General features: G+C 38.3%; 1 protein-coding gene across 6 annotated transcripts in view; it reads left to right on the top strand.

Moving 5' to 3' along the window:
- Nucleotides 1-23,654, top strand: part of SLC10A7 (solute carrier family 10 member 7) — a 142,098-nt gene extending 118,444 nt beyond the window's left edge. For all 6 annotated transcript variants that reach the window (XM_061354174.1, XM_061354173.1, XM_061354172.1 and 3 more), the window contains 3 exons: nt 1,169-1,242; nt 17,774-17,919; nt 21,259-23,654. In XM_061354174.1, coding sequence (XP_061210158.1) covers nt 1,169-1,242; nt 17,774-17,919; nt 21,259-21,303 — 265 coding nt within the window. In that variant the 3' untranslated portion in view covers nt 21,304-23,654. The remainder of the gene's footprint in view (nt 1-1,168; nt 1,243-17,773; nt 17,920-21,258) is intronic.
- The last annotated feature ends 204 nt before the right edge of the window (nt 23,655-23,858 follow it).

The raw sequence follows: 23,858 nt of genomic DNA, 5'->3' as shown, positions 1-23,858 counted from the left end.
ACTCTTCTCTGTATATGTCGAATTTTTTACGTCTGTATGGTGGCTCTTAAAAGGCAGTTGTCCTGAGCTCATGTTTGGTGGAGCTGGTTTGGTTTTTTCTTTTTCATTTTCTGTATTAACCAGGAAGAACCAGTACATTCACTTACTCAAAAAAGTACCATGAGAATGGTGTTAGCCAATGGCTAATGAATGTATCACTTGAGCTGGTCAGTTCATCCACCACTGTCCTCTCACTTAGGCTTACTGGAGTATTTTTCTTAGCAGCACTCTGCTGAATGGGAAGTGCTGCAATACAGCAGACTCCAGAGATAAGCTTTGTATAAATTATACAATATCTGTAATGGAGAATCACAAATAAGGGTGCAGTGTCTTAGAGCTACTTACGCTTTTTTAGTTCCACAAGAAAATTTCTGTGTGACAAGATCACACTCTGACCTTGGAAGGCATTTTTAGATAACTTTTTACCTGCTAAACCTAACCTGGGGGGAAGATGATGTGTCCTAACACATGTACATTTTACATGAAATGTAAAATAATGCATTAAGTAATAACCAACTCACTATGGCAAATATTTGGAATCTCTTACAATGATCCCTAAATTGGACCAAAGTGTGAGCCATTGGCCAGCCACACACCTCTCTCTCTCTGTGTAAATTTTACACCCTTCCTGGCCTTACTCCCAGTGTGTAAACCCTTAGATGCAGTTTTTCTCTGAAGTAGAAGATAACTACTAAGGAGTACTCATAGTGTAAACTGGATATATGCTCTCACTTAAGCATTTTGTTAACATTACATATGAGGAAAAGAAATTGTAGCTTATTCTCTTTTTTTTTTTTCTTTTTATAGAGGCAAGCTGGCCACTACTCTGGCACAGCACTTTTAAGAAGTAACCTTGGCAAAGTTGTCCCCTACATACCATGTGTTCGGAATTCCTCTCCTTCACGTGGCAGCATATTCATTAGAGAGTTTGCCACAACTGAGAAACAGTTCTGCTTAAAAAAATAATAATCAAACACTACTGTTCATTTTTGTGTAGAATTATTTCTGTCACTAGGCCTGATCAAAGTGATGTGAACGTGTATATGGATCCTCAAAGCAATATATTTGATCAATGATGTTTTAAGAAGGTTTTTGCTATCAGAGGTTATTAAAACTCTTTCTTTTCCAGGAATAACTCTAGTTTCACACCAGCAGACACAGTGGCTATCATTTTCTGTTCCACACACAAATCGCTCACCTTAGGTAAGTCAGGAGAAAAGCTTTTGAGCGAAACAGCAGTAACATGCATACCTTGCTGTGTTGAAAAATAACGTTGGTTGCTGGCTTTTCTGCTTAAATGGGTTTGGTTTCAGTGTGACAAGTAATGATACGAGTATGATACTAAATAAGATGATATTCTTGAACAGATAAAATAAATGTTTATTACAGGGCAGACAACATGGTCTTCTCAGCTGAGATTTTGGTGCTTATACAGTAAGAGCATCTTGTTTATGGAAAGATGGACTTTTCTTTCTGGTTTGGGGGGACTTGGGGGTTTTTTTGGTGGTTTGAATTTTTTGTTTGGTTTTTTTTGGTTGTTTTTTCCCCTGTTCTTTTGCCTAATCCAATATTGATAAAGTTTTAGGTTTGTTATTGGAAAAATTCTAAGGTCTCACGTAAAATCTTACACCTAAAAGCTGGGATGTACAAGTGAAAATGAAAACATGTAGTGTATTCAGAAACCACAAATAGTCAATACTGTCTTTTGCTTAACATGAGCAAAATGTGTGTGTTTAAGTCTGCAGATATTCTGGATAGTTTTATTTATTAGAATTCATTTATCACAACATCATTGAAATACTTGTCACTTATGACTCCTTATTACGATGTTCTGATGGAAATTCACAAAATACTGCTAAATCAGTTATGCTTACAGGCACTTGCTACTGCCTCATCCATTATGTTCAGTCAGTGAAATGACAAAAATATTTTCGTATTGGTTTTCAAAATATGAAAACATGCATTTGACAAAGCATATGTGACTCAATATATGCCTTTTCGAGACTGTATCCATCAAAGAGAGTTATTTGCTAGTGTCAATAACAAAGGTAAGAGCTCAGTCTGAAATAGGGGAAGAACAAGTCGGGACTTAGGCAAGATGTTTTCCAAGTCAGTTTGATATAGTGAAACTTATCTCGGGGTTCTTTGCTTCAGCCAGGCCTGTGCTGCAGAACTGTTAGCAAGTGGCCTTGAAAGTCTGTGCGAAGTGAAGGAGTTCCTGGAAGACATGAAAAAGCAAACATAATGCCTCTTTTTCACAATGGAGGCAAGGAGGGGACAAGGAATTACAGATCAGTGAGTTTAACTTCATTTTGTAGAAAACTACTGAAACGAATTATTTTAATAGTGTAAGAAGAAACAAGGAAATAAGTAACAGACCCATAGATTTGTCAAATGCCTATCATACCAAACTTACCTGACCTCATTTCACATAAGATCCTGTAGGTTGCAGAGAAGTAGCAAAAGTTTTATCGCTTGAAAGCTTTATGGCATTTGACATTGGCATGATGGTTTGGGCTCCACAATTCAAAAATTACGTGGACTAACTGGAAAGAGATCAGGGGAGAGTGCTGTGAATGATCATAGATCTCAAAAATGGAACCCCAGAGAAAGGTTGAAACAATGGTGATTGTTGTGAGAAGATAGCTGAAATACAGTATTGACTTTCAAATGCATGGAAGGTTGATGCAAAGAAGGCGAAAAGTAACTGTTTCAGAGTGGACTTTGAAAACAGAAGGACTTTGTTACAGTGAGGGAAACCCATCTAATGTAAAACAGTTTAGCTTTGGAATATGTTGTCTATTGATGATTTGAATCTCCTGTCATTGTAGATAAGCCTCAGACAAAAATTAGCTGGTTGATCCTGCCTTGGAGCAGAACGTAGATAGAATGACATTCGGTCTTTTTCAGCCAGATGTTCTGTGAAACTGAAGCTTCAACTAATAAATGAGCCTGTATTCAGGAGGACAGTTACACTTGTATTTATAGAATGAAACATTACACGTAGGTCATAATAAACTACTGTACTTGCTGTCTGGAGCTGTGTATAAACTTAGGACACAACTGTGATAAATACAGAAAAGAAGCTGGTTGTACTTAACAGCACACATGTGTAAGTCAAGTCTTCCTTGCCTGGTGAAAACAGGTTTATATACACTCTGTTGAATACTTCTGCAGCTTGCTGTGATGCTAAGACGATAAGCACGAAGCCTTTTTTAATTTAAGTCCTAGAGGGGCTTGCCATCACCCAGAAGAAGGGACTCTTTGTGTCTTTTACTCACTCTACCAAGCATTGTCATGCAGCCTTTCCTTACCTGCACCCTATACACACAGCTGAATTGGCTCACCTTTATTCTGCGCATGTACTCTCCTTTTAATATTTTATTTTTTCCTTTAGAAGAATCTAGTTTGAGGTCCCTAACTTGCTTGACTTTCTGGCTCACTTTTTTCTATTTCCAAATTACTGCTCTCATTAGCACAGCCCAATGAGTCAGGCTTTTTATTTTGCATCTTACTTTGCCCAAGCACACCAACAAAACCACATTGGCCACCTTGACTTCAAGGACTCCTACAGCTTTTCCCCAGCCATACCTACTTTTACCCTCCTAATACAGATGTCTCATGAATAAGTGTGAAAGTTGAAATGAAATGGGTAAATGGTAGAATACAGCATTGTGAGATTGCTTCTCAGCTACTGATTGTTCTATTTGTCAGCTTAAGGACAGACTGATTTACTTAATCCTTGAAGAGCTGGTGGTTCATAGAAAGCAAGTTTACCTCCTAGGAAGCTAGTCACAAGATGTAATTTGTGCATAGGCTTTACACTTTTGTAGTGCCTTTCCTTACTGCTTAGGACCTGTGTTGAATTCCCTGGGTTGTTGGGACCTGTGCTCCCCTTGCTGTATTCCATCTCTGGGGCTCAGCTTTGTTGAGGTTTCTTTGAAGCTCCCAGGCTTGTCTTGCCATGAGGCTAGCAGCAGCGTATCCTGAATTAAGCACCACTCACTCCTAATGAGGAAATGCTCTTTTTGGCAGTGCCTGGGATCCCGTCTTTGGTAAGCTTTAGGGCCCTGCTGCTCTTATGTGCACCCCTACAGTGCATGCACTATGTAGGTGTGCCTCCTGTGTATCAGTTCCAAGCTGGCTGTTTTGAAACTGCTGGTATTTTACTCTCTTTGATATTAGTACCAGGTGCAGATAAAATAGAGCTGATAAACACACATTTCTATGCAAACAGGGAGCTGTAGTGCAGTGAGGCATGCCCCTGAGCTGATGATGTAAACAGGAATGTTAACCAGAGTAGCTATCATTTATTCCTTCACTGAAGGTGGAAGCAGAGTAGATCTAATTTGTTTTTAAGGATCAGCCATTTCTGAATGACAACTAAATCTATCCACAGCACAGTATTGTCCACCCTGATCTTAGCAGAAACAAGGACAGACGCAGGTATTTTGGCCATTACTCTTTTGTTGCTCTGTCATATTGCTATTTGTCCATATGAACATATGTTCCTATTTGTCTACTATATAAACCATGCAAAGAGAAATCTTCGCTTGTGGCAGAGAGAGCTTTTCCCTCTCCTTCTGTCATTACAATGCCTGAAAGCAAGAGCTAAGGGTCTGATTTCACATCCATTGTGGAGCTCTGCTTTGTTTGTCTTCAAGATTCCAGTGGTAGTGTATAAATGACCCCCCAACACTTGTTCTTTCACTTTGAAACTGATTTCTCTCAGCTTGGCAGGTGAAGCTCCAAATAGGTATGTCTGGCCCATTCCCTGGGGAGCTTAGAATGGCACCAACTAAAGTGGGAGAAGAGCTGACAGCTTTAAATCCTCAGAAGTGGTAATAGGAGAGGCATGAGAAGACTTTTGTAAGTCACTTTCTCCCACACCATATTATGAAACCAACTAATTCCCATGCAGTGCATGCTCATGAGGCCAACTGCCACTTCTACTGTTGAATCCATGAATAAGTGCTTGCTCTGCACAGAGATGAGTGCTGTTCCCATATGCTGCATTTTATTTTGTAGACACAACAGTTGACACACTTTTCTGTCTCAAAGATCAGAGTGCAGGGTATGTTTGTGTAAGGACAAATTACACAGGGTAAGTGCCTTTGTGTTTCTTAGTTAGGAACACAAGCTGATATTTCTGCATAGAAGTGGGTGCTTTGGCAGGTTTTTTTAATACAATACATCACATATGCAGAAAAACTAATGTTTATTTGTATTTCACTCAATGACTGAAACAGGATATAAAGTTACAAGGAGTGAAGATAAATATAGTATTCACAATGCCCTCTGGCATATTCACCCACACTTTGTTCTTTCTCTCTCCTTCTCCCTACTCACATATATGCACAGTACATGTGAGCACACACATATGCGGACATTTGATGCATGGCTTTTATTAGTGCATTTGCCATTGATTGATTAGTACTTAGTATTAGTACTTCTTCTATTGATTGATTGCAGATGAAGTGACTATTTGACCTTTAATTATGAGCCTTGCTATTGAAAATGACATTGAGCTATGGCTTCACATAATCCATCTGGAAAGCCCGACATGATGCCATTCCCTGGAGTTCATTCAGTGAGAAGAGAAGAGGCCTCAAGGAAGTGCAAAGCTATCAGTGTGGCTCATCTAAAAAAATACCGCAGTTGTTGCTTGCACTTACACAAAAGTTGCAGCCAAGTCCAGAACAGTATTCTGTTTTTTTGCAGAGGAATTGCTAGCCAGAAGTTACAACTCCAGAAGTAAAATGCAGGATTGTAAAAAAAATATTTCCACTTTAATTCTTTGTGTTTATAATGTAAAATTATTTTATCAGCAGAAAATGGAGTACTGCTGCGTAGTTTGGCTACCACAAGTGCAAATGTTAATACTGTGGGTATGATGAACAGCAGATTAGTAAAAAAAAAAAAAAGGAAACAAACCCAAAATAACTGCATCTTATAATAAAACCAGGGTGTTGTTTATGATGCAGAATGCATTTTTCCTCATTTGGATTTATCAGCGTAGCAGTTCTTTCACCATGGTATTCTCTTAAAGTAATGCAGTCAAAATTTCTAGGCTAAAAAAAAAATACTTTCAGGAAAGAATAGAATTAATTTTTAAAATAAAAGGCAAAGTGCTAATTTTATTTTGTAATGTTTTCATTTCATTCAGATCTGTTTTTTAAATACTCAGCTTTTTACTGCACAAGTCGGGAACTGGTATTCTATACTTGAACAATTCTTAAAAGCCTGCTGTAATGCACAAGCACAGTCACAGACACCACAGTTGTCTGTGAGCAGATCGTCTAGGCTATGGATTAATCAGCCCATGCCTTCCCCCGAGTTCCCCAGCTGCACAATGTGACAGAGTGTATCGTGCTCACATATAGCTCCAATCTGCTCACAGCTATCTATAGTTTACTCATGTTCTCTACAGATATCCCCTTACAAGATTTTTCAGAGATAAATAATGTATTTGCACAGCCTAAACCACTGTTGTTTAATATTAGCTGGGGTTTTGCTTCATCTGTTTTTTCCTACATCTAAACTCTATGAAATGGCGTACTAATCCAGCCCAGGCTCTTCTTATTGTGTGGTGACAATTGCCTTTTTCCTTTAGTCAGGAAAATGCCAACGTGTTCTAACTTAAAATAAGGTAGATAATTTTTATTTTTCAAAGGGAAGCATCTCTTAATAATTCTGTAATAGAAAGTAATATGGTAAAATCAGGCGCATTGCCCTAGGTGAGTGTTCAGGCTATACTAATCCTGGCTAATTGATCTCACAAAGTTTCCAATAAAGACTTTTGATACTGTCTCTTTCACTTTCGAAATTTTCCTATGAGTGTTGAACAGGAGATATTACTCCTGGCATCATAGCATACTTCTTGGTGTTATTAGCCCTTGAATTTGTGTGTTTTCTTACCTGTTACTGACTTTAACTCTCATTTCTTCCCTTTGTGTCCAATAGTGCGATGCGAAAGTGATCTGTCTATTCCTCTGTCTAGAATTAGTAGGGCAGAAGGGAGGAATATGCTTGAAAGTGTGTCTTGTGGAGGCTGTGTCTGGGTCAGTATGTACCACTCACTACTGTCAAAGAGTTAGAAACTCTCTCCCATTCCTGCTTCTGAAATTCATGGGGACTTAACCCTTCAAAGGGTTTTGATACAGTATTTCTTTGGGCCAAAATGAAAGGGTTTTCTCATCTTTTCAGTCTTTGCCCAGCATTTGCTTGGAAGGAGCAAATGGGCTTTTTCCTCAGCTCTGTAATTCCCCTTCTCTTAGACCTCTCCCTGTCTCTGGAAAACAAGAATAGAGGGATTTGTGTTACATGAGATGATAGCAGGGAGAGCAGAATCACCTGGATATGCTGCACTTCTCTCATGTTAACATCTTTTTTTGTAGCTCAACTTGAAGGTGGATGGATAGCCTTTTCTAGCTCAGCAGTCCTCTAGAACAAGTGTTTGGTTCCTACCAAACAATATTATCATTCAGGTTATTACCATGTAATTGGCATGTCTTCGTTGTCAGTAGACCCCAAAGAATTTGTGGGAAATGCTGCTATTTCCAGCACAGCTGCCATATCAGAATATTAGCAAAATGAAATATAGACTGAAGATTTCTATCATTAGGAATAATATGAATGTTTGCACATATATTTCTCAAATACTAAGGCCACCACTCACTTGAGGGGGATATCTCTGCAAGAAGTCAGACTGACAGTTTTGAATAGGCTGAGGTTGCTGGGATGTCTCTGTCAGAGCGTCTCTCTTATTCTCCCTTGCTACTCGTATACATGGCTGGGCCAGAACCCTGTGTTTATCTCTTTCAGACCAGAGCATCCCTAGGGGATATACTTTCAGGAAGGAAATATGCTGCAAACCAATCTGAAAGTAGGAAATGGCATAGTCCAGTGAGTTATAGTGGCTTTTGGACACAGAGTTTTTATAATTACTAGATTCACTGTATAGCATCTCTAATCTACCGCAGTTTACTCAATTTTGACCTGTGATTCCAGAAGAGGAAATACTAGTGTAAATTAGGGAATCTCCTTTCCTTTCTGACCTGAAACGTATGTTTCTTTGATTAGGCTTAGAATGTGGCAAGAAATTCTGTACCAGCTCCCAGGGCTTCCTTTTCATCTGTATAGTTTTTTTATTAATATTTAGAAAGTTTGCCTCCAGCAGTACTAAAATGTGCATCAGAGGACAACAGTTGTTTGCTGTGTTTGAACTGAAGAATCTCACCCAGGAGATCTCGTTCACTTGAAGTTTACATCTCTCAATCTCGACTTGCAGAAAGAGATCGATGAATAACAATTGTCATTTCAGAGTTGCACCTCTCCAATTATTTATTTGGTTGTGTGTCTTCCCAGATGTACATGTAATTGGATCAGACACTAAAAACCAGATTGAAGGTTTTTAATGACAGCAAGCTCATACCTCTTTATAATAAAGAAAAAAATAAACACACATATCCATCTGTAAAATGATAATGACACAAGAGCTCTCCCTCCCCACCAAAACCAGTTAAAGTTAATTTATCTGCTTTAAGAAACCACATTATGTTCAGCAGACACCTGACAGGTTACCCTTGAGAAGATCCATGTTTGGACATGACTCAAGATTTATTTTTTTTACCTCAAGCTGGCAGAGGCTACAAGTGTCACCCATACTAAAGCTGGCGAGTATTGAAGATGATGTTGAGTGTCCCTGAGAGAGTTGCATCTACATTTGCTGCTCTCAGTGCACCTTCTGGCAGCCAGTCTGAGCTGCTGACTCCAAGCACTTCTAAAACAGTGGGTGCAAAGATGTGAAAAATCAACAGCAGCAGCAAAAGTTAGAAATCCCCTACTGCAGAATAGCCTTGGGAATCCAGGAGAGAGATCCTCCTCTAAAAGCTGCCTATGACCACTGGCAAATGCATAACCCTTATCCACAGAGTTCTAGAGTAGGAAATGGTATCTCTCAGTTATTCTAGGTAGTGAGCTGTTTTCTCAAAATGCCTTCCCAAATGACTGGAGCACTGAAGTCTGGCTTCATGTATTCTCTTGGCCACTGAAATCTGATGACAATAGAGTTAAAAGAAAAATTATGCTAGTATATCTAACATTTTGTTTTTAATAAAAATAAGTGGTTTTTTGTTTCACCATTTATAATGAATTTGTGTATCATACTTTCATTTGAAACAAGGTTTCAGGAGGAAAACAGGTTTACAAAAATCTATTAAAAGATAACATGAAACAGTTTGGAGCATAATCCTTTCCTGCTTGTGTTTACAAATATAATAAGAGCAATTATAAAACATGTTTATAATGACTTTTTATTAATATGTGTAAACAAAATTCACATTTAATGCTGAGAAATCTTAGCCTCAGCTATTTGTGGAAAGGGCAGTAATGTTCAAAGAAATAATCACATTAATAAAATCTCAGCTTTGTGGTTTTAGGACATTGGTCAATCTCTTCGTCCAGAATTCCTTTCATTAGTAGGTCTAACCTGTTAAGCCTTCAAAAAGTGTTGGCTACAAGAATTATAGAGAAGAGAATGAGTGCTTAAATTCCGTTCATTTAAACTTCATAGCTTAGATATTGTTAGTGAATTACAAGGAACAGTTTATCCTGTGCCTTGTGTATGAAGAGTGACCTGATACCTGAGCAATAAAAAATGCCATTGAAGTGTGAGGATCAGCTTACAGCTTTGCTGTGCCCACACTGTGGTGCCAAATTAAAGATAAGTCACACATAAAATACGACTTATGGTGGTTCAGTTCATTCTTGAATTCCCTGTTACCTACTTGCTACTACCGGATTGTCAGACAGGTGGAGTCTAAGGCACTAGCCTTCGGTTGTTGGTGTTAAATGTTTCATTGTTAGCAGCTGGTAAGATTGCCTATGTTGTTCATTAAACATCATTTCCAATCTAAATGCACCCGTTGAAAACACAGAAATAGACGAACGGTACTTTTTACTTAAAACTTTGATACTATCAAGATGTGCTGTGTCCTACTAACTGCACTTAAATTACTGTTTTCTGTGATGAGTATAGTCAGCCAGTTACGCAAAGAATGAGTAAAATCATTCAAATAATACTAGGTTTTCTTCTTTTTTCTTTTTTTTTTTGTCTTTTTTTTTAATTATTTTTTATTCTGGTTAGAGTTACAGCAAAATAAATATCTTATTTCTCATTCATTTCTTTCTTTTTCTTTATTTAAATATTAGACCAGTCCAGTCCTTTACAACCTAGTGTGGGGCTCAGTGGAATTCTTGCATTCTAGCATAATTATATGGCCAATATGTGACCATATCACTCTGATCCAGTACCAAGCCTTCCCAATAATTCGTACTGGAAGGGCTTGTTGAATATTCTGATAAATCGTTTTTCTTTCCTAAGGGAGAGGGGTGAAAGTGAGAATTACTTTGAAGATCAGGATCCATGCAGAGCTCCAAAACTGAACTAGGATGGTGCTAAATTTTGCAGTTTCCTCCTGCAGCTCTTCCAGACTCCCTTAATGTCTCATCAGTCCCTTGTAAAGCCTCCCTCTCAGATATTTGGTTTTTACCAGTTCATGAACCTGTTTTTGCTTTCCATTACACTTATCATTGACGTGACATATGAAAACATCGTGAAAAAATTGTCTTTTTTTCCCCTGAGAATATTCTAAGCATAAGTCTTCATACAGCATATATGTCAGCAAAAAGGCAAGGGGAATGTGGTCTCAAATGCAACAAACACTGCACATCCTTCCCAACCAGAGACCAAGTAACCTAGAGACAGCTGTGGTTGTGCTGATGGATGATCTCTTTATATCTACTTGCAAAAGTTGTATTTCCGTGGTAACGCTAGGCCTTATCATCGTGGTGTGATGGAACAAAAAATGCCACAAACCATTTTACTTCTGTAAACTATTGTCAAGCTACTGCAGATGAAATCTTACTGTGACACTGTTATTTTCTTCTGGACGAGAGAGTAGAAAAGGTTGTCAATTACTTTTCTCAGCCTTCATTCCTTTGCAGTGTACAAAGTAACTGTAAGGTCTAGATTATTTTGGCTAAGGCTAAGGGCAAAAGAAGTCTGAGGTACAGCTGGAGTGGGGCTGGAAAAGGACTGCCAAATTATCCTCTAAGGAATTTTCCACCTGGGGAAGAACTTGGTTCTTGTTTTCGGCTCAGCTTCAAGTATTCTGTTCTCCCCCAATGAAAGGTGATTTCATATTACATCAGAAGATGCTTTCTTCAGCTGAAATGGAAATACTCAGCAGCAAGCATTTGTGTTGTCAGATACCATTCAGCTATTCCCATTCCTGAAAAAAAACCTGGTCCTGTAGGAAAAGCATTTAACTTGAGCTCAGTACACACTTTGGAGAGGGCATGCATGCAGGAAAAATAATCCATAACCAGTTTCAAAAGCATTTTCTCCTATTGTGATCTCAGTATGTCATAACAGTCTGAACGAGGGCAAGAAACATTTGCCCAACTAGTCTTCACTGGGGATAGGCATAGTATATACACTTTTATCTCCTCAAAACTAGCCATAGCAATGTGATTTGCCTGGGAAGAAACAGGGAAACCCTTAAAGTTTTCAGATTAGCAGCATCTTGTCATTCTGGTAGCCACCTGTATGAACGTTTTTCTAGCCCTCTAAACTGGATTTTGCTCAGATCTTACACCCTTTCCCACCATGCCGTCACTCAGCTGCATGCAATACTGTTCTGAAACTTGATGGTAAAATTTCAGGTGCCCGTTTGGCACTGCCTTTGCAGGGATAAGTGCAGAAAAAAACCTGCTCTGGTAGCTTAGGAGGGGTTTAATGTAATATATGCTCCTCTTTACAGGTCTTCTTTCCATTGAAAAAAAAAAGAATAAAAAATAGCTATTTGACCTATTAATGTTCCCCTCACATCAACTCCTGAGAGTATCCTTCAGAAAGAGAGTACTGTGGAGAGTGTCACAGAAGCTACCATCGTACACTTGATTCAGTTTTGCGTATTGCACTTGAAAATTATAGCAACTGAGGGTTCTGAAATGTATAGACAAGTAGAAGAGAGAACTGAAAATTCAGAGGCTAAGGCTTTTCACTGCTTTGTGAGGGTGGTTTGGCATTCTGAATCTTCAGTGCCTTGTTGTTCCATAGCCTAGTGATGACCTCTTTGTTTTGCCCCAAACCTCTTTTCCGAAGAAGTAAATGCTGCAGTGTTTTGTGATTTGGAATGTGTTTCAGTAATTAAAGTAATAAAGTTTTAGGATAATTCGTTTGTTATGAAGATATTGAAGGAGAAAAACCTATACAGTGAAGTACACAAGTAGAGCATCTAGCAATAATTCTGCTTTGGGTGTGAGAGATAATGGCCAATGTTTCAGTGGTAATAAAAATGTTCTATTAAGTTCTCTGAGCCCATTGCAATATGATAGAAAACAGCAAATGATGAAACAGTGCTTTAAGGGGAGCTTACACATTCAGCAAGCATAAAATAAACATATTAAAATAGAAAAAAACCCACCCTGATTTCCAGTACTTATTGTTTTATCACTTCCGTCATGGGTATAGGATAAAAGAAAACTCTTACTAGCTTGTTAGAAGAAGAAAGCTCCTACTTGAAGTTCTTACTTGGCAGATGTCAGTTGAAAGCTCTGCTATGGAATGTGCTGCAATGTCAAATTCTGTTGGGTAATTTTAGACAAATGTGTCATGTGTGACATGGAAATATGGCATGCTGTACATTAGTGATTTCCCAAGTGTTTGGATCAGGTAGTAATGTGCTGAGAAAGTGCTCTTTATCTCTCCACACTGTGTACTAGTATAGCAGTGGGGAAAGGCTTTTGGTAGAAATTACTTTAGTCAGAAAAAGAATCCATTTACAGTATGTGCCTTCTAACATCTTTCAGACAATGCATTGTATTAAAGAGGCATTTTTTGATTAATGTTTTATAAACATTTTTCAGCATGACAGCTTAAAGTCCCTGTAAAATTGTAAATGCGTGCATAGTGCTCACTTCCATAAAGTCAAATGCCATCTCATAAAGTCTAGTTGGATTCTGTCAGTGACAGTGACACAGAATCAGTACCTTGGAGCATTAAAATTAATTTGCTTCATTTATATTACTGCAGTGATAGCTAGATGAAAAGAGTCCTATATTTAAATTCTCTTAAAAATACCTTCACATCTTTTAGGATTTTTTATTATTATTATTTTACAGTTAACTAAATGTAGTGAAGTGCAGCATAGTATTTTCATGGGTCTTTTAAGAAGGTGACTACAAAATGTGAAAGTAGCAGAGGGGAAAGGCAAGGATATGGGAGGTTACCCTGGGTACAAAGCTGGAGGAAGGATAAATAGCTTTGAGTTGTGCAGGCTGGTAGAGAAACAGTAGCTTTTGACCAGGGCTGATAAAACACAGCCTTGGAGCCAAGGTGGAATACCCTGGAGCAGTGGAGAGCAAACAGGACTTTCCTATACCAGATTATAAGAGCAATCTTCTACTCTTCCTTGTTGTTTTTGAAGGTCACAATGAGCAGCTTTTCTCTTGGTAGCTTTTCCTCAGGTTTGCAAAGTTATTACATGAAATGGGCAGAGTGAGGACACAAAGAGAGAGAAAAATTAAATGTACTCCATACCACACTGCCTAACTCTCTTCTCTCAGTTGCACAGGGACTATGATTTTACTGCCCACTGGGCTCAGTGGAACTGAGTGATTTTAGTGGAAGTGCCCAAACTTTACACTGCTGCAAGTGAGCATAATCAAAGGTCTTGGGAAGCTAAACCAAGCAGGCTAGAAGCGTGGAAGTGGGGAAGAGGAGGAAAAAGGAGGAAGAGAGAAAATGCAAACAGAAAAAGAGCCTCTGAATACCAGAGCCAAAGAGAAAGGAGAAAGATGGGAACACAGGGGAGCACTGGTAGGAGAAATAAAGCTAAACAAAGGGGAAACAGTAAATTCAGGGTAAAAAGCTGAGAATACTAATTATCTTGCTTGTAAGAGATATCTGTGGGATGAACTCAGTGCTCCCTTCCTTCTGCTACAGGTGAGATACTATTTCCTAACCCAGCTGGGTACCACATTTCCTTTCTTTTGGGAAGGATGGGATACAACCCTGACTTGCACCTTTCACAGTGTTTGGTCAGCTCTGATCCAGGAGTTGGATGCATATTCATGCAATAAGGGTATTTAAAAGATTTCAGCAACTCAAGTTTGTTATGCCTCTACTTGGAGCAAAGATGTCTGAGTTGCTACCAAACCACAGAGGAGCACTTTGTCACTCAGTGCTCATGGCAGGGAATGAGTGAGGGTCTTTGGGAGAGGACTTGAACCAAGCTGCTGAAAGCTGAAATAAACCTTCATAAACCACAGTAACATGAATGGGGTTTTGTGGCATGAGCCTTCAGAGCATGACAGCAATCTTAAAACGTAACAGAAAGATTGTCTATAAACTGATAATGCTAGTGTTCCTCTTCCAGTGTCAAGACAAAGACCTACAGAAGTCAGTCCATTACCCTGAAGTACAGATAAGCATGATTAATGGCTCTGTGAAAACAAAATGAAAAATCCTTGCAAGCATTATTTTTCATGTGTGTGAATGCAGCCTTAATGCACCAGGTGACAGATAAATACCCTAGTAATTGGGTGGGGGGGAGAGGGGGGAACAGGGTGTAGAGACTGATGTGTACTTTGAGGAAACTTACAACTAAGACAGTGGTCTGGGGTTTAATATATGTGATTTGTTGCTGTGCCAAAAAAAAAAAAGAAGGAAAACAAGAGTGGACAATCAGAAATAAAAATAACCATAACCGTTTTGCTTAGCATTTTCATTCCTGATATCTATCTGAAACATTGAAACTTGTCTCACTTTACTAGTTTTGTTATAGCCACACCTGTTCATGACACTGCTGTTTTACTCGGTGCTGCTGTTACGGCTTCTCTTAGTGCATGTTAAAAATGCTTTACAGGATAAGATTCAGCATACAGCATCAGCCCAAGCATTATATTCTTTCTTTAGCTGGAATTTGGTTTTCACTTTGTTTGGTTTTGGTTTATGTGTATAAACAATATGTAGTTTGTTTGTGGTTTTGTTTGGGGATAATTTTTTTTTTTTTTTTTTTGTAAGAGAGGGAAGAGTAACTATTAAAATGTTTTTCCTAATTAGGAATTTGCATGAGCTTTGTGTGTTTGGAAAACATTAGCAGTCATACTGAGGCTTGCAGTTACTGTGCATTGCTACAAAAACGTTTGCCGTTTTGTTTAGCTTTGTGTTAATATTACTGACACAAGCATTTGTGACTGTATTCTCTGGATCTCTGTCATTAAATATTTTCTCAGACAGCTGCATACTGGCAAAGTTGGAATTATAAAAATCAGAAGTGTATAAAAAGGCAACAGGGCTTTTTATTTCCAATGAAATAATGCAGAAATGATTATTATTTCTTCTTTTCACCAGTTAGTTTTTCCTGGTAAATAACAGGCACTTTAATTGCACATTAGTAGCTTACAGGAACCTATTGTTGTGACGTGTATTTAAACATGCTGTGAATTAAGAATCTCTTTCCACTCAGTGATCTAATTACATTGTCACACTAATTATAGTATTTTGTATTTATATTTGACAACTTTAATTTTCTTTTCCTGGTTTACTGAAATAGCTTTCCTCTAGAGAATTTACCTTTTAGGCTCAATTTTCTCATCTTTCAGAAAATATACAGTAATTTAAAGCATGTCTCAGCCACTTTGGATCCATTCTGTTCATGTCTCTGCTGTTAGTTTTCTGTGTGATCTTAGGCTAGTCATTTTAGTGTTCTCTGATTCTCTGTAGGAGTCCTGTTCAGCTTACTAAAGTGGTTTAGGATCTATGGATGAAATTGCACTACCAAAACCCCAGGTACTGTCTTAGGAACATAAATTTAGCATGTTCATAGGTTGGGGCTCTAGTTTATTCTTCTGTGGTTAGAGAATAGAAAAGGATGCATAAGGTCAAGTTGTTGCCTGGAAACAGGCAATAAAACCCTTATCTGTTTACAAAAGCAGTTTGATGGGCATTTGAAGTAAATTACACTCCTTAATATAATGCAAATGCACATTTCATTTCTATCCAAATACTGTCTATTTCAAAATCAGTGTTAATAATAAACAGCCCTATTCTGTGATAGGTCCATGATGTTCTTTTGAAGGTAATTACAATATTCAAATTGGCATGCAAGCCTTTATTTATTTGATTTAATCTTTTCCTGGTAATAGCCATGTAGGTAAAGGCAACTACTATGAGGATGAGATTGTTAGTGGTAAATGTGATAAAGCTAATCAAAATAATAGCAAGAAATGGTGCTGTGGAAACATCACGAGGATTTCAGCAAGCCTAGGCATGTCAGAAATGGACAAAAAACCTGTTTCCTTACATAAGGGGGAAACAACTTTTATTAAGGCACACCTAAAAAATTGTTGGAAATGGGAATTTATCCAAGACATACAGAAAAGTTTGCCCAAGCATGGCTGCTTTGGCTGATCTGAAACATCTGCTAATAGAGGAATAGAGGGCATGTGGCACAAAGCTCAGCTTTTTGTCATTGCTGAGAAAGGAGACACAGAATGAGCTCTTTAAAAACTCTAGCCTGCTTTGGTGCAAGGGTGATGCTGGCAGAAGATTCCTAGAATGACATTTAAGATGAGAAAGAAAATAAGGTATGTTGTCAGGGGGCTGCTGTGGAATCACAGCTGCTCTTGTTGGCGAACTATGCAAATGTCTGGTCAGAGATGGTTGCAAGTTGTGCCCACATATGTGAGTTGTAGAGCATGGTAGCAGAGTTCTAAGGTTTAAACAGGTAATTTTTAACAATAGCATGTTCAAAGTAAACATAATTGATTTATTTACTGCAAAATTTAATCAAATTTAATTTTACATATCACATGATCAAGTGGGAAAATTATGCATGGAGATGTCTAACACAATTAGCAGTGTTTAGTGCAATTCAAGCTCTTAGGAAAAATGTCCCACCTCTAGCTTGTAATACTCACTTCTTCCAGTATGTAGCAACTTCTGTACTCCAGCTGCTCCCTATCTCTTCATAGGCATGATCGCTTTATATTGCTCACTCGGTTCACTAAACTTTTTCTCTCTCATGCTGTATCTCTTCTTAAACACATATGTAGAGCAGAGAGTTTTGTGCACCTAAGCACTGACCTGCAGAGTACTTGACTCTACCCTGTGACTGCATGAATTGGTCAGAGCAGGGAAAGCTGTCATTTGACTGCTCACCGACTGGCAGGGAGAAAACTGGCCAGGAAAGCACAATCCTTGTCCAGTGGTGAACAGGCTGAAGAAAGGATACAAGCAGGAGTCAGGTGGGTTGGATGGAGGACTATTGCAAAAATACAAAACAGAGCACAGTGAGAGAAAGTAGTAAATAAGCAGGACACAAGTGTGCTGAGCAACTGAACAGTCATGCTATAGCAGAATCTATGTTATATCAAGTCTTCAGCAGGAGTTTGACAGCTATTAGCTTAATTAGATCTTTTATGGCATTCTGATACTTCTTCTTTAATGTCACAGAACTTTCTCTGCCAGGTATTTTTTATTTTTATTTTGTTCATGTTCTTGCTGGTTTGTGTTGGGGGTTTTTAACATAAAACTTATGAGTCTTCACTTTGTTTCTTTTGGAAGGTTTTTTTGGTGAAATGTCAAGGCAACATAAAATGTTTTGCTTTTATCTGGAGCTCAAAATCTGAGGTGAAAGTCTCTCTCCTGTTTGCCTGCCTGCAGGGATTCCAATGCTGAAGATAGTATTTGCGGGTTATGAGCACCTGTCCTTGATTTCCGTCCCCTTACTCATCTATCATCCTGCTCAGATTCTTCTTGGGAGTCTGCTGGTACCAACAATAAAATCCTGGATGGTTTCTAGACAAAAGGTAAGAATTGCTGTTTTTTATTTATAGTGGAAAGAGTACTATGAGGAAAAAAAACACCTAAACACATCTTAAACTCCTGAGGTTCCTTCTTGGAGATCCCATGGTAGGGACATTTCTGTGTCTTTACATAGTCACAGTAGTATAAAAAAAGAAAAAAGCTGAACTTTATTCTTCTTGGCTCTGAAAAGGTTCAAATGTCAAAGTTAAACTTCTATGTTTAGTTTAAATTATTACTCCATTCAGATTATGCCTAGTAAGAATGGCTCCATTTTTAGCTAATCATCACAGATTTGGCTCTCCCATATGGAGAAGTGACAAAGATCTGTCCACTGGCATGGAAGCTGTCGAGATCACATAAAATGAGAGCACTCTCTGAATTGAATTGAAGTAGGATTAAAACTGTTTTGATTTTTCACTTGGGCCACTCCCTACAATAGCAAGAAGTCTACAGGAGTCTGATGCATCACATTTCATGCCAAAATAATGGCAGGGGACAGCTTGTAGGATAATAGCCTGTAACTGAGAGGTATTTGCATTGATATCACTCATTCAAATTATGCTTATTTCAGTTCAGATTGAAGCTATTGACAGCTGACAGCGATTCTATGGTCTATGTGAAATAATTGCAATGAGTTTGTTCAGGTTCTCAGAACAGTAGTAACCACCCTACAGAAAGCTAGTCTGTGCAACTGACTGTAATGCTGTCCTTATTGTTCTGAGATAATAAGGATCAAGAAGCTGTGACACCTGAAGCAGCATTTGACAACCATTTTAGCTGAAAGTTGAGACCTACTGTAACAAGCACAGTACCACCAGTACCCTGCATTCTTCACTTATCAATGGATAAATATTTGGGTTTTTATATAACTTCCATGTTTTGAATTGTCAGCAAAACCCATCAAACTGCCATTTTACTAGCTTCACTTTACTGAGTCACCTTCCTAATTTGAATGCTAAATTCCCCAAATAAGTGATTTTTATGTGGCGCCGCTTTTGGTTACCTGAATTGTAAAAAAAAAAACCAAACAAACCAACTCTCAATTTTCAGGAACTGAGTCCAGAAATCAGACCCTGTTAAGATACACTTATTGTAGCATCCAGAAATGCAAATTTGAGAATTCTGTGTCATTTCTCCATCAGTCTGAAAGTCATGATCTTTTTTTATCAGAAACTATCAGGAGACATCACAGGCTGTGTAAAGAAAATTCTATGCCATTCCCTCAGAAAGATAGCCTTAAATAGACACTGCTGCTGACAGAACAATCCCTGCAATGCGACTTCTTTTCAGCATCTAACTGCTCTCTGCTGCTAGGATCAGGAGTGGGGCTGGAGCTCTTCCAGACCTCCCCAATACTCAGGGGTGGTAATGGCCTTTAGGGGCTGCTGTCAGATTAACTGCTGCAAGTTAACACAGCCTTTAAACAGGGCATCAGAAAAGTCAGCCAGTACTGGAGAGATTTACAGTTCACCAGCACTAGTTTCTTATTCATTAAGCATCAAATAAACCTCCTGTGCTAATCAGACTGTAATGCTACTGTAGAACCACTTTGGGGGATTGTTGTTCTGTTGCAGCAGTTTCTTTAGTTGGTCTTCTGTATTATTCACAAATGTTATTTTAATTACTCTTTGAAAAAAAATCAATGAGGTTGGGTCTGGTACAGTTGCAATAAGTATAATAGAAGTGAATGTTGTGACTGGATAATGGTCTCCCGCTTTGAAAATAAACATGTCATCATCACCCTTGATGTTTATTTTCTATAAACACCTTGGCTTCATTTTGGCATCTCTCTTGCAGGGGGAGACGGTTATCCAGTCACAGTACTCAACTGCAGTGACATTCTTACTTAATTATGATAGTACATGTGATCTGGTTGTATGAAATTGAATTTAAATATTTAGAGGTTCATCTACACTAAGGTATTTCTAGTTTGTAAATATGGCAGAAGCATCTGCCAAACTACAAAGTTAAAAAATTGTTTCCCCAAACAAAATGTGGAATGATGTCTCTTTCCAAAGTCTCTTGCTGAATAATATCTAAAAGACTAATCTCAAATGGCTAGATTTAACAATAGTTAAATGCTGGTGTTTCTGAAAGCCAGTGTTTCTGAGGGGAATAAAGCCTATTTATTTTTAAAGGTTTGGATTCTTTTAAGGGTTTATACTTGTGCTGGAGCATTTTTCAAGCAGTGCTTACAAGCTTTAAATGTACAATATTAAAGGTTAATATCTACAATAAGAAGACCCATCAGACATCTCTCAGACTAAAAACTGCTTGTTTAGCTAACCCTCCAGAAATGATAAATCTCTCATTCAACAGGCAAATCCCAGCCTGTCAGGGCACCTTGCCCAAAAGGCTAAGGAAAAAAGAGGTTCCAAATTTCAGGAATTTGCGAATTTCACTAATTTCCCTCTCAGTCAGGCTAATTCATCCCACACAGAAAGAACTGAGCTTTTTTGATGCAGAGCACACCAACAACAGGCATCCTTTGCAGTGACCATACTGGGATGCAGGAACAGCTGAAAACCTAACGCCTTTTAAGCCTGTCACATTTGCCTCCAAAGTTAGACAAGCTGCTTCCTGCCAAACTAGAGGCATGATCACCTATCGTTTGACTTGAACTTCTGTTACACATTGCATGAAAAGTTCAGCCACCATAGTTGGCCAGTCCTGTGGGGAACACAGAGCTGGACCCTGCTAACAATTAAACCCCAAATAAATAAACCACAAATGTATGGTTTCTCTCCTCTTTAGAGACAATAGACTAGAGTTACAAAGACATCAGGTGTCCCCTGGCATAAGATAACCTCTGTACTGATGGATTTTGGCTTAGTCTTACCTTTTCTTAGAAAGGAAGGTACAAACATTAGAGGTGCGTGACACCCACCACTGCAGCATTGACTATACTCTGAGCAGGATTCAAGCTATATGGACGGAGGCCAGGGGACACAAAGGTGTTGACAGAAATTTTCTCTGCGGTGTTTCCCAAAGTGCATCAGAAGCTCCTGTATCTATGCCACAAGTGGTTTGGGTGGGCTCCAAGTTGCTGCTTTCTAAAAGACATCTGAGACCCACCTCAGCTTTCTTCACTGGCGCTGTAATCATATTCCTTGTGGTTCCTCTGTTAAGACTATCTGTATATGAGGAGGTTGTGATGAGCTAACAGAGATAAAAACATCATCACAAATCTCAGTGGCCCATCAGCTGCATGCCAACCCCTCACTCAGCCTTCCATAAGCCCGCACAGCGTTTGTTGCCCCTTATAAATAAAAATCTGGTTTTGTGCTTTTGCTTGTGTTTGAAGGATATAAAAAAGTGACTGTTTTATTTACTGTTCACAGGCACTGAAGTTAACCAGGCAGCCCAAAGCACCCGTGAAGGTATAATTACGTAGATGGCCTGTGTCACAGTGAATGTATATATGTACTATACTGTACACACAGACAAATGAGACGACTGGGTATTTGTGAATGTTGCTTCAGTGCATATTTTATTTTTATATATATATATATATTAAAAAGATACCTGTTAAGTGCCTTACAGATGCATTTTTGGCAAAAGCATTGTTTCCAGAAGCCACTTTGTTGGTTACTGCAAGAGGTTGTACAGTATTTTGGAATCCTTTAGGTTTTATTTTTCTAATCGAGTGAATGGTCATGACTAACAGCTGTTCCTTGCATTGCCCCTGCTTTGAGCCAGGGTGCACCAGCTGTAAGTCTCTGTTTTAAACTAGTCAAAATGACCAGAAGCTTATCCCACTGCTGTGTTACCCTGGGGAAGAGCTTTCTGAAGGCTTCTTTTTGAGATTGACTTGAATTCCTGTGTGACTCTGTTACACTCCCTAGTCATATGACTGTGACATGCCTTTTTCTTCTGAGTTTGTGTATACTCAGCATGGGGCCATCCATTGGATAGAAGCTGAGAAGCATGAATTATTTGCATTTGTTGACACAGTTGTCTAGACATTCCTTCAAAGTTAATGGTTTCTCAAGAAAATTCTTTTAATTCCATTGTATGATATTGTGCCATTGTATATCTTAAATGCCTCATAAGCTTCTTCAAAGAAATGGTCTGGTGCTTGGGTTATGAGTGAAGTATTTGTGTTTGCAGCTAGCAGATCTTTTATAATTTACCCCTGAAGAACACAATTTTTTTGTTTTCTTTTTTCTTTTTCTTCCCCTGGTGCAGTGCACAGAGACCCGCAGTGACAGAATTTAGGATGCTAATATTGAAACAAAACCTTTATTGTAGTAAGCCAAGCTATGTTTTCTATATTGCTGTACTGGTAATGAATAATAGCTTCTGAGGACAAGAAAGTTGACTTTTTTTTCCCCCAGTTGAAAGAATCCTTTTTGTAACAGAAGTGCTATCTTAGCTAATTTGACAATCAGCCACCACTTTTTAGAAAAGGAAATGTTACTCTTTTTAATAAACTTATATATAGAAAAAGCATACAAAATACTATCTCTAGTATGTTGAGGAGAAAGGAACACAGGCATATATTTAAACATTTAGCCAGCACTGCATCTTACCTGGGAGATTAAGATTTCAGAAGTGTGCTCTAGTCCAGGCTCTGAGGTGTACCCATCTGCAAAAACTGGACTGACAATTTGCATTAAACTATTGAAAAGAATTTAAGAAATAGGTCAAACTGGGATCAATATAAATGCTAAAGTTTCATGTGGCATGGTTAACATAGCAGTTAATGATGCAGCTGAGTGCAGTTTACCTAGAAGCAGATCTTCAGCAGATGTAAATTATTATAGCTCTAACAATGCTATAGCCATTTACATAAGCTAAAGATCTTTTGTATGACAATGGGCATGTGAAATTCATATCCTTTTGGCTTTGTGAAAAAAACTGTGTTTGATTTACTTAGTCTATTATTCCTAGTCCGTTATTCCTCTGAACAATGGGAAAGCAATCCAGTACCAATCATCAGTGCTTTACCTGATGGTCAGTCAGTGCAAGACTGCTCTGATGCCGTCTGTATGAGAAGCTATTGGTAGCTGACAGCATCATCTTGTTCAAAATTGTCATCACCAATAAAACGACTGTGTAATGAAGGTACATGAGGTGACAACATGATGAATTCCTTCATTCCTGGGCTTAAAAACCCTGCTTGCAGCAGACAGTCCAGACACAGGACAGTTTCTTTTTGTTCTGTTTCCATAACCCTGAACTTCCCAAGTATATAGGGACTGAATCCCAATCCCCCTGAAACTGATGACCATTTCTGTTGGGTTTGAATGGCAAAGAAACAGGCCCAACAAGAGCACTCACTTTCTTAAAATACACAGGAAGAGTTCAAGCATACAGTCATCATGTCAATGCTAAGTAGTCAGAACACTGCAAGTACCCTTACTGAGCTACCTCTGCATACTGAATCTCCAATTTTCAGTACACCCAACAATTTGCTTCCACTGAACACATCCTTTTTTCTTTGTTAAATTTTTTTACATTTAAAAATATTTTAAGCTCTTTTACAATGGAGTTTTGTTAAAGCCTTTACAAAGTCCTTTCCTTCTGATTGCTTGGGGCAGCCTAAATATCGTTTACAAGTCTTGGAGGTGTTGGTCTAAAGGGAACCTAAAGCAAGTATATATTTTGAATTCGTACTTCATGAAACTTAATTATGCATATCAATTCTGTTATGTTTAAAGACTGTTAAGATGTTTAACTGTGACCTGTTACTATGCTTATATGTCTTTAATAAACAGAATGGTTTTGGATTCAATTTTGTTATTAGAAAACCAAGAGAAAATTACTTGTTCTCTAGGTCAACTTTTTACCTCTGTTACCTTCTTGTGTGGGTAATCTTTAGAACTGTTTGCTTGTTCTTTTGAAAGATTATCTCTGCACTGTATGGAAATATTTTATGGACTAAACTTGAGGAAAGAAAGATCTCAGAATACTGTAAATTAGCACCAACTGAAACTTA

Source organism: Neopsephotus bourkii, unplaced genomic scaffold, assembly GCF_033783945.1.
Source record: "Neopsephotus bourkii isolate Nb327-2 ecotype Australia unplaced genomic scaffold, CSIRO-AGI_Nbou_v1 NB_718, whole genome shotgun sequence".
Classification (NCBI taxonomy): Eukaryota; Metazoa; Chordata; class Aves; order Psittaciformes; family Psittacidae; genus Neopsephotus; species Neopsephotus bourkii.
The sequence above is the reverse complement of the archived record's forward strand: the minus strand, read 5'-3'. Positions and strand labels throughout refer to the sequence as shown.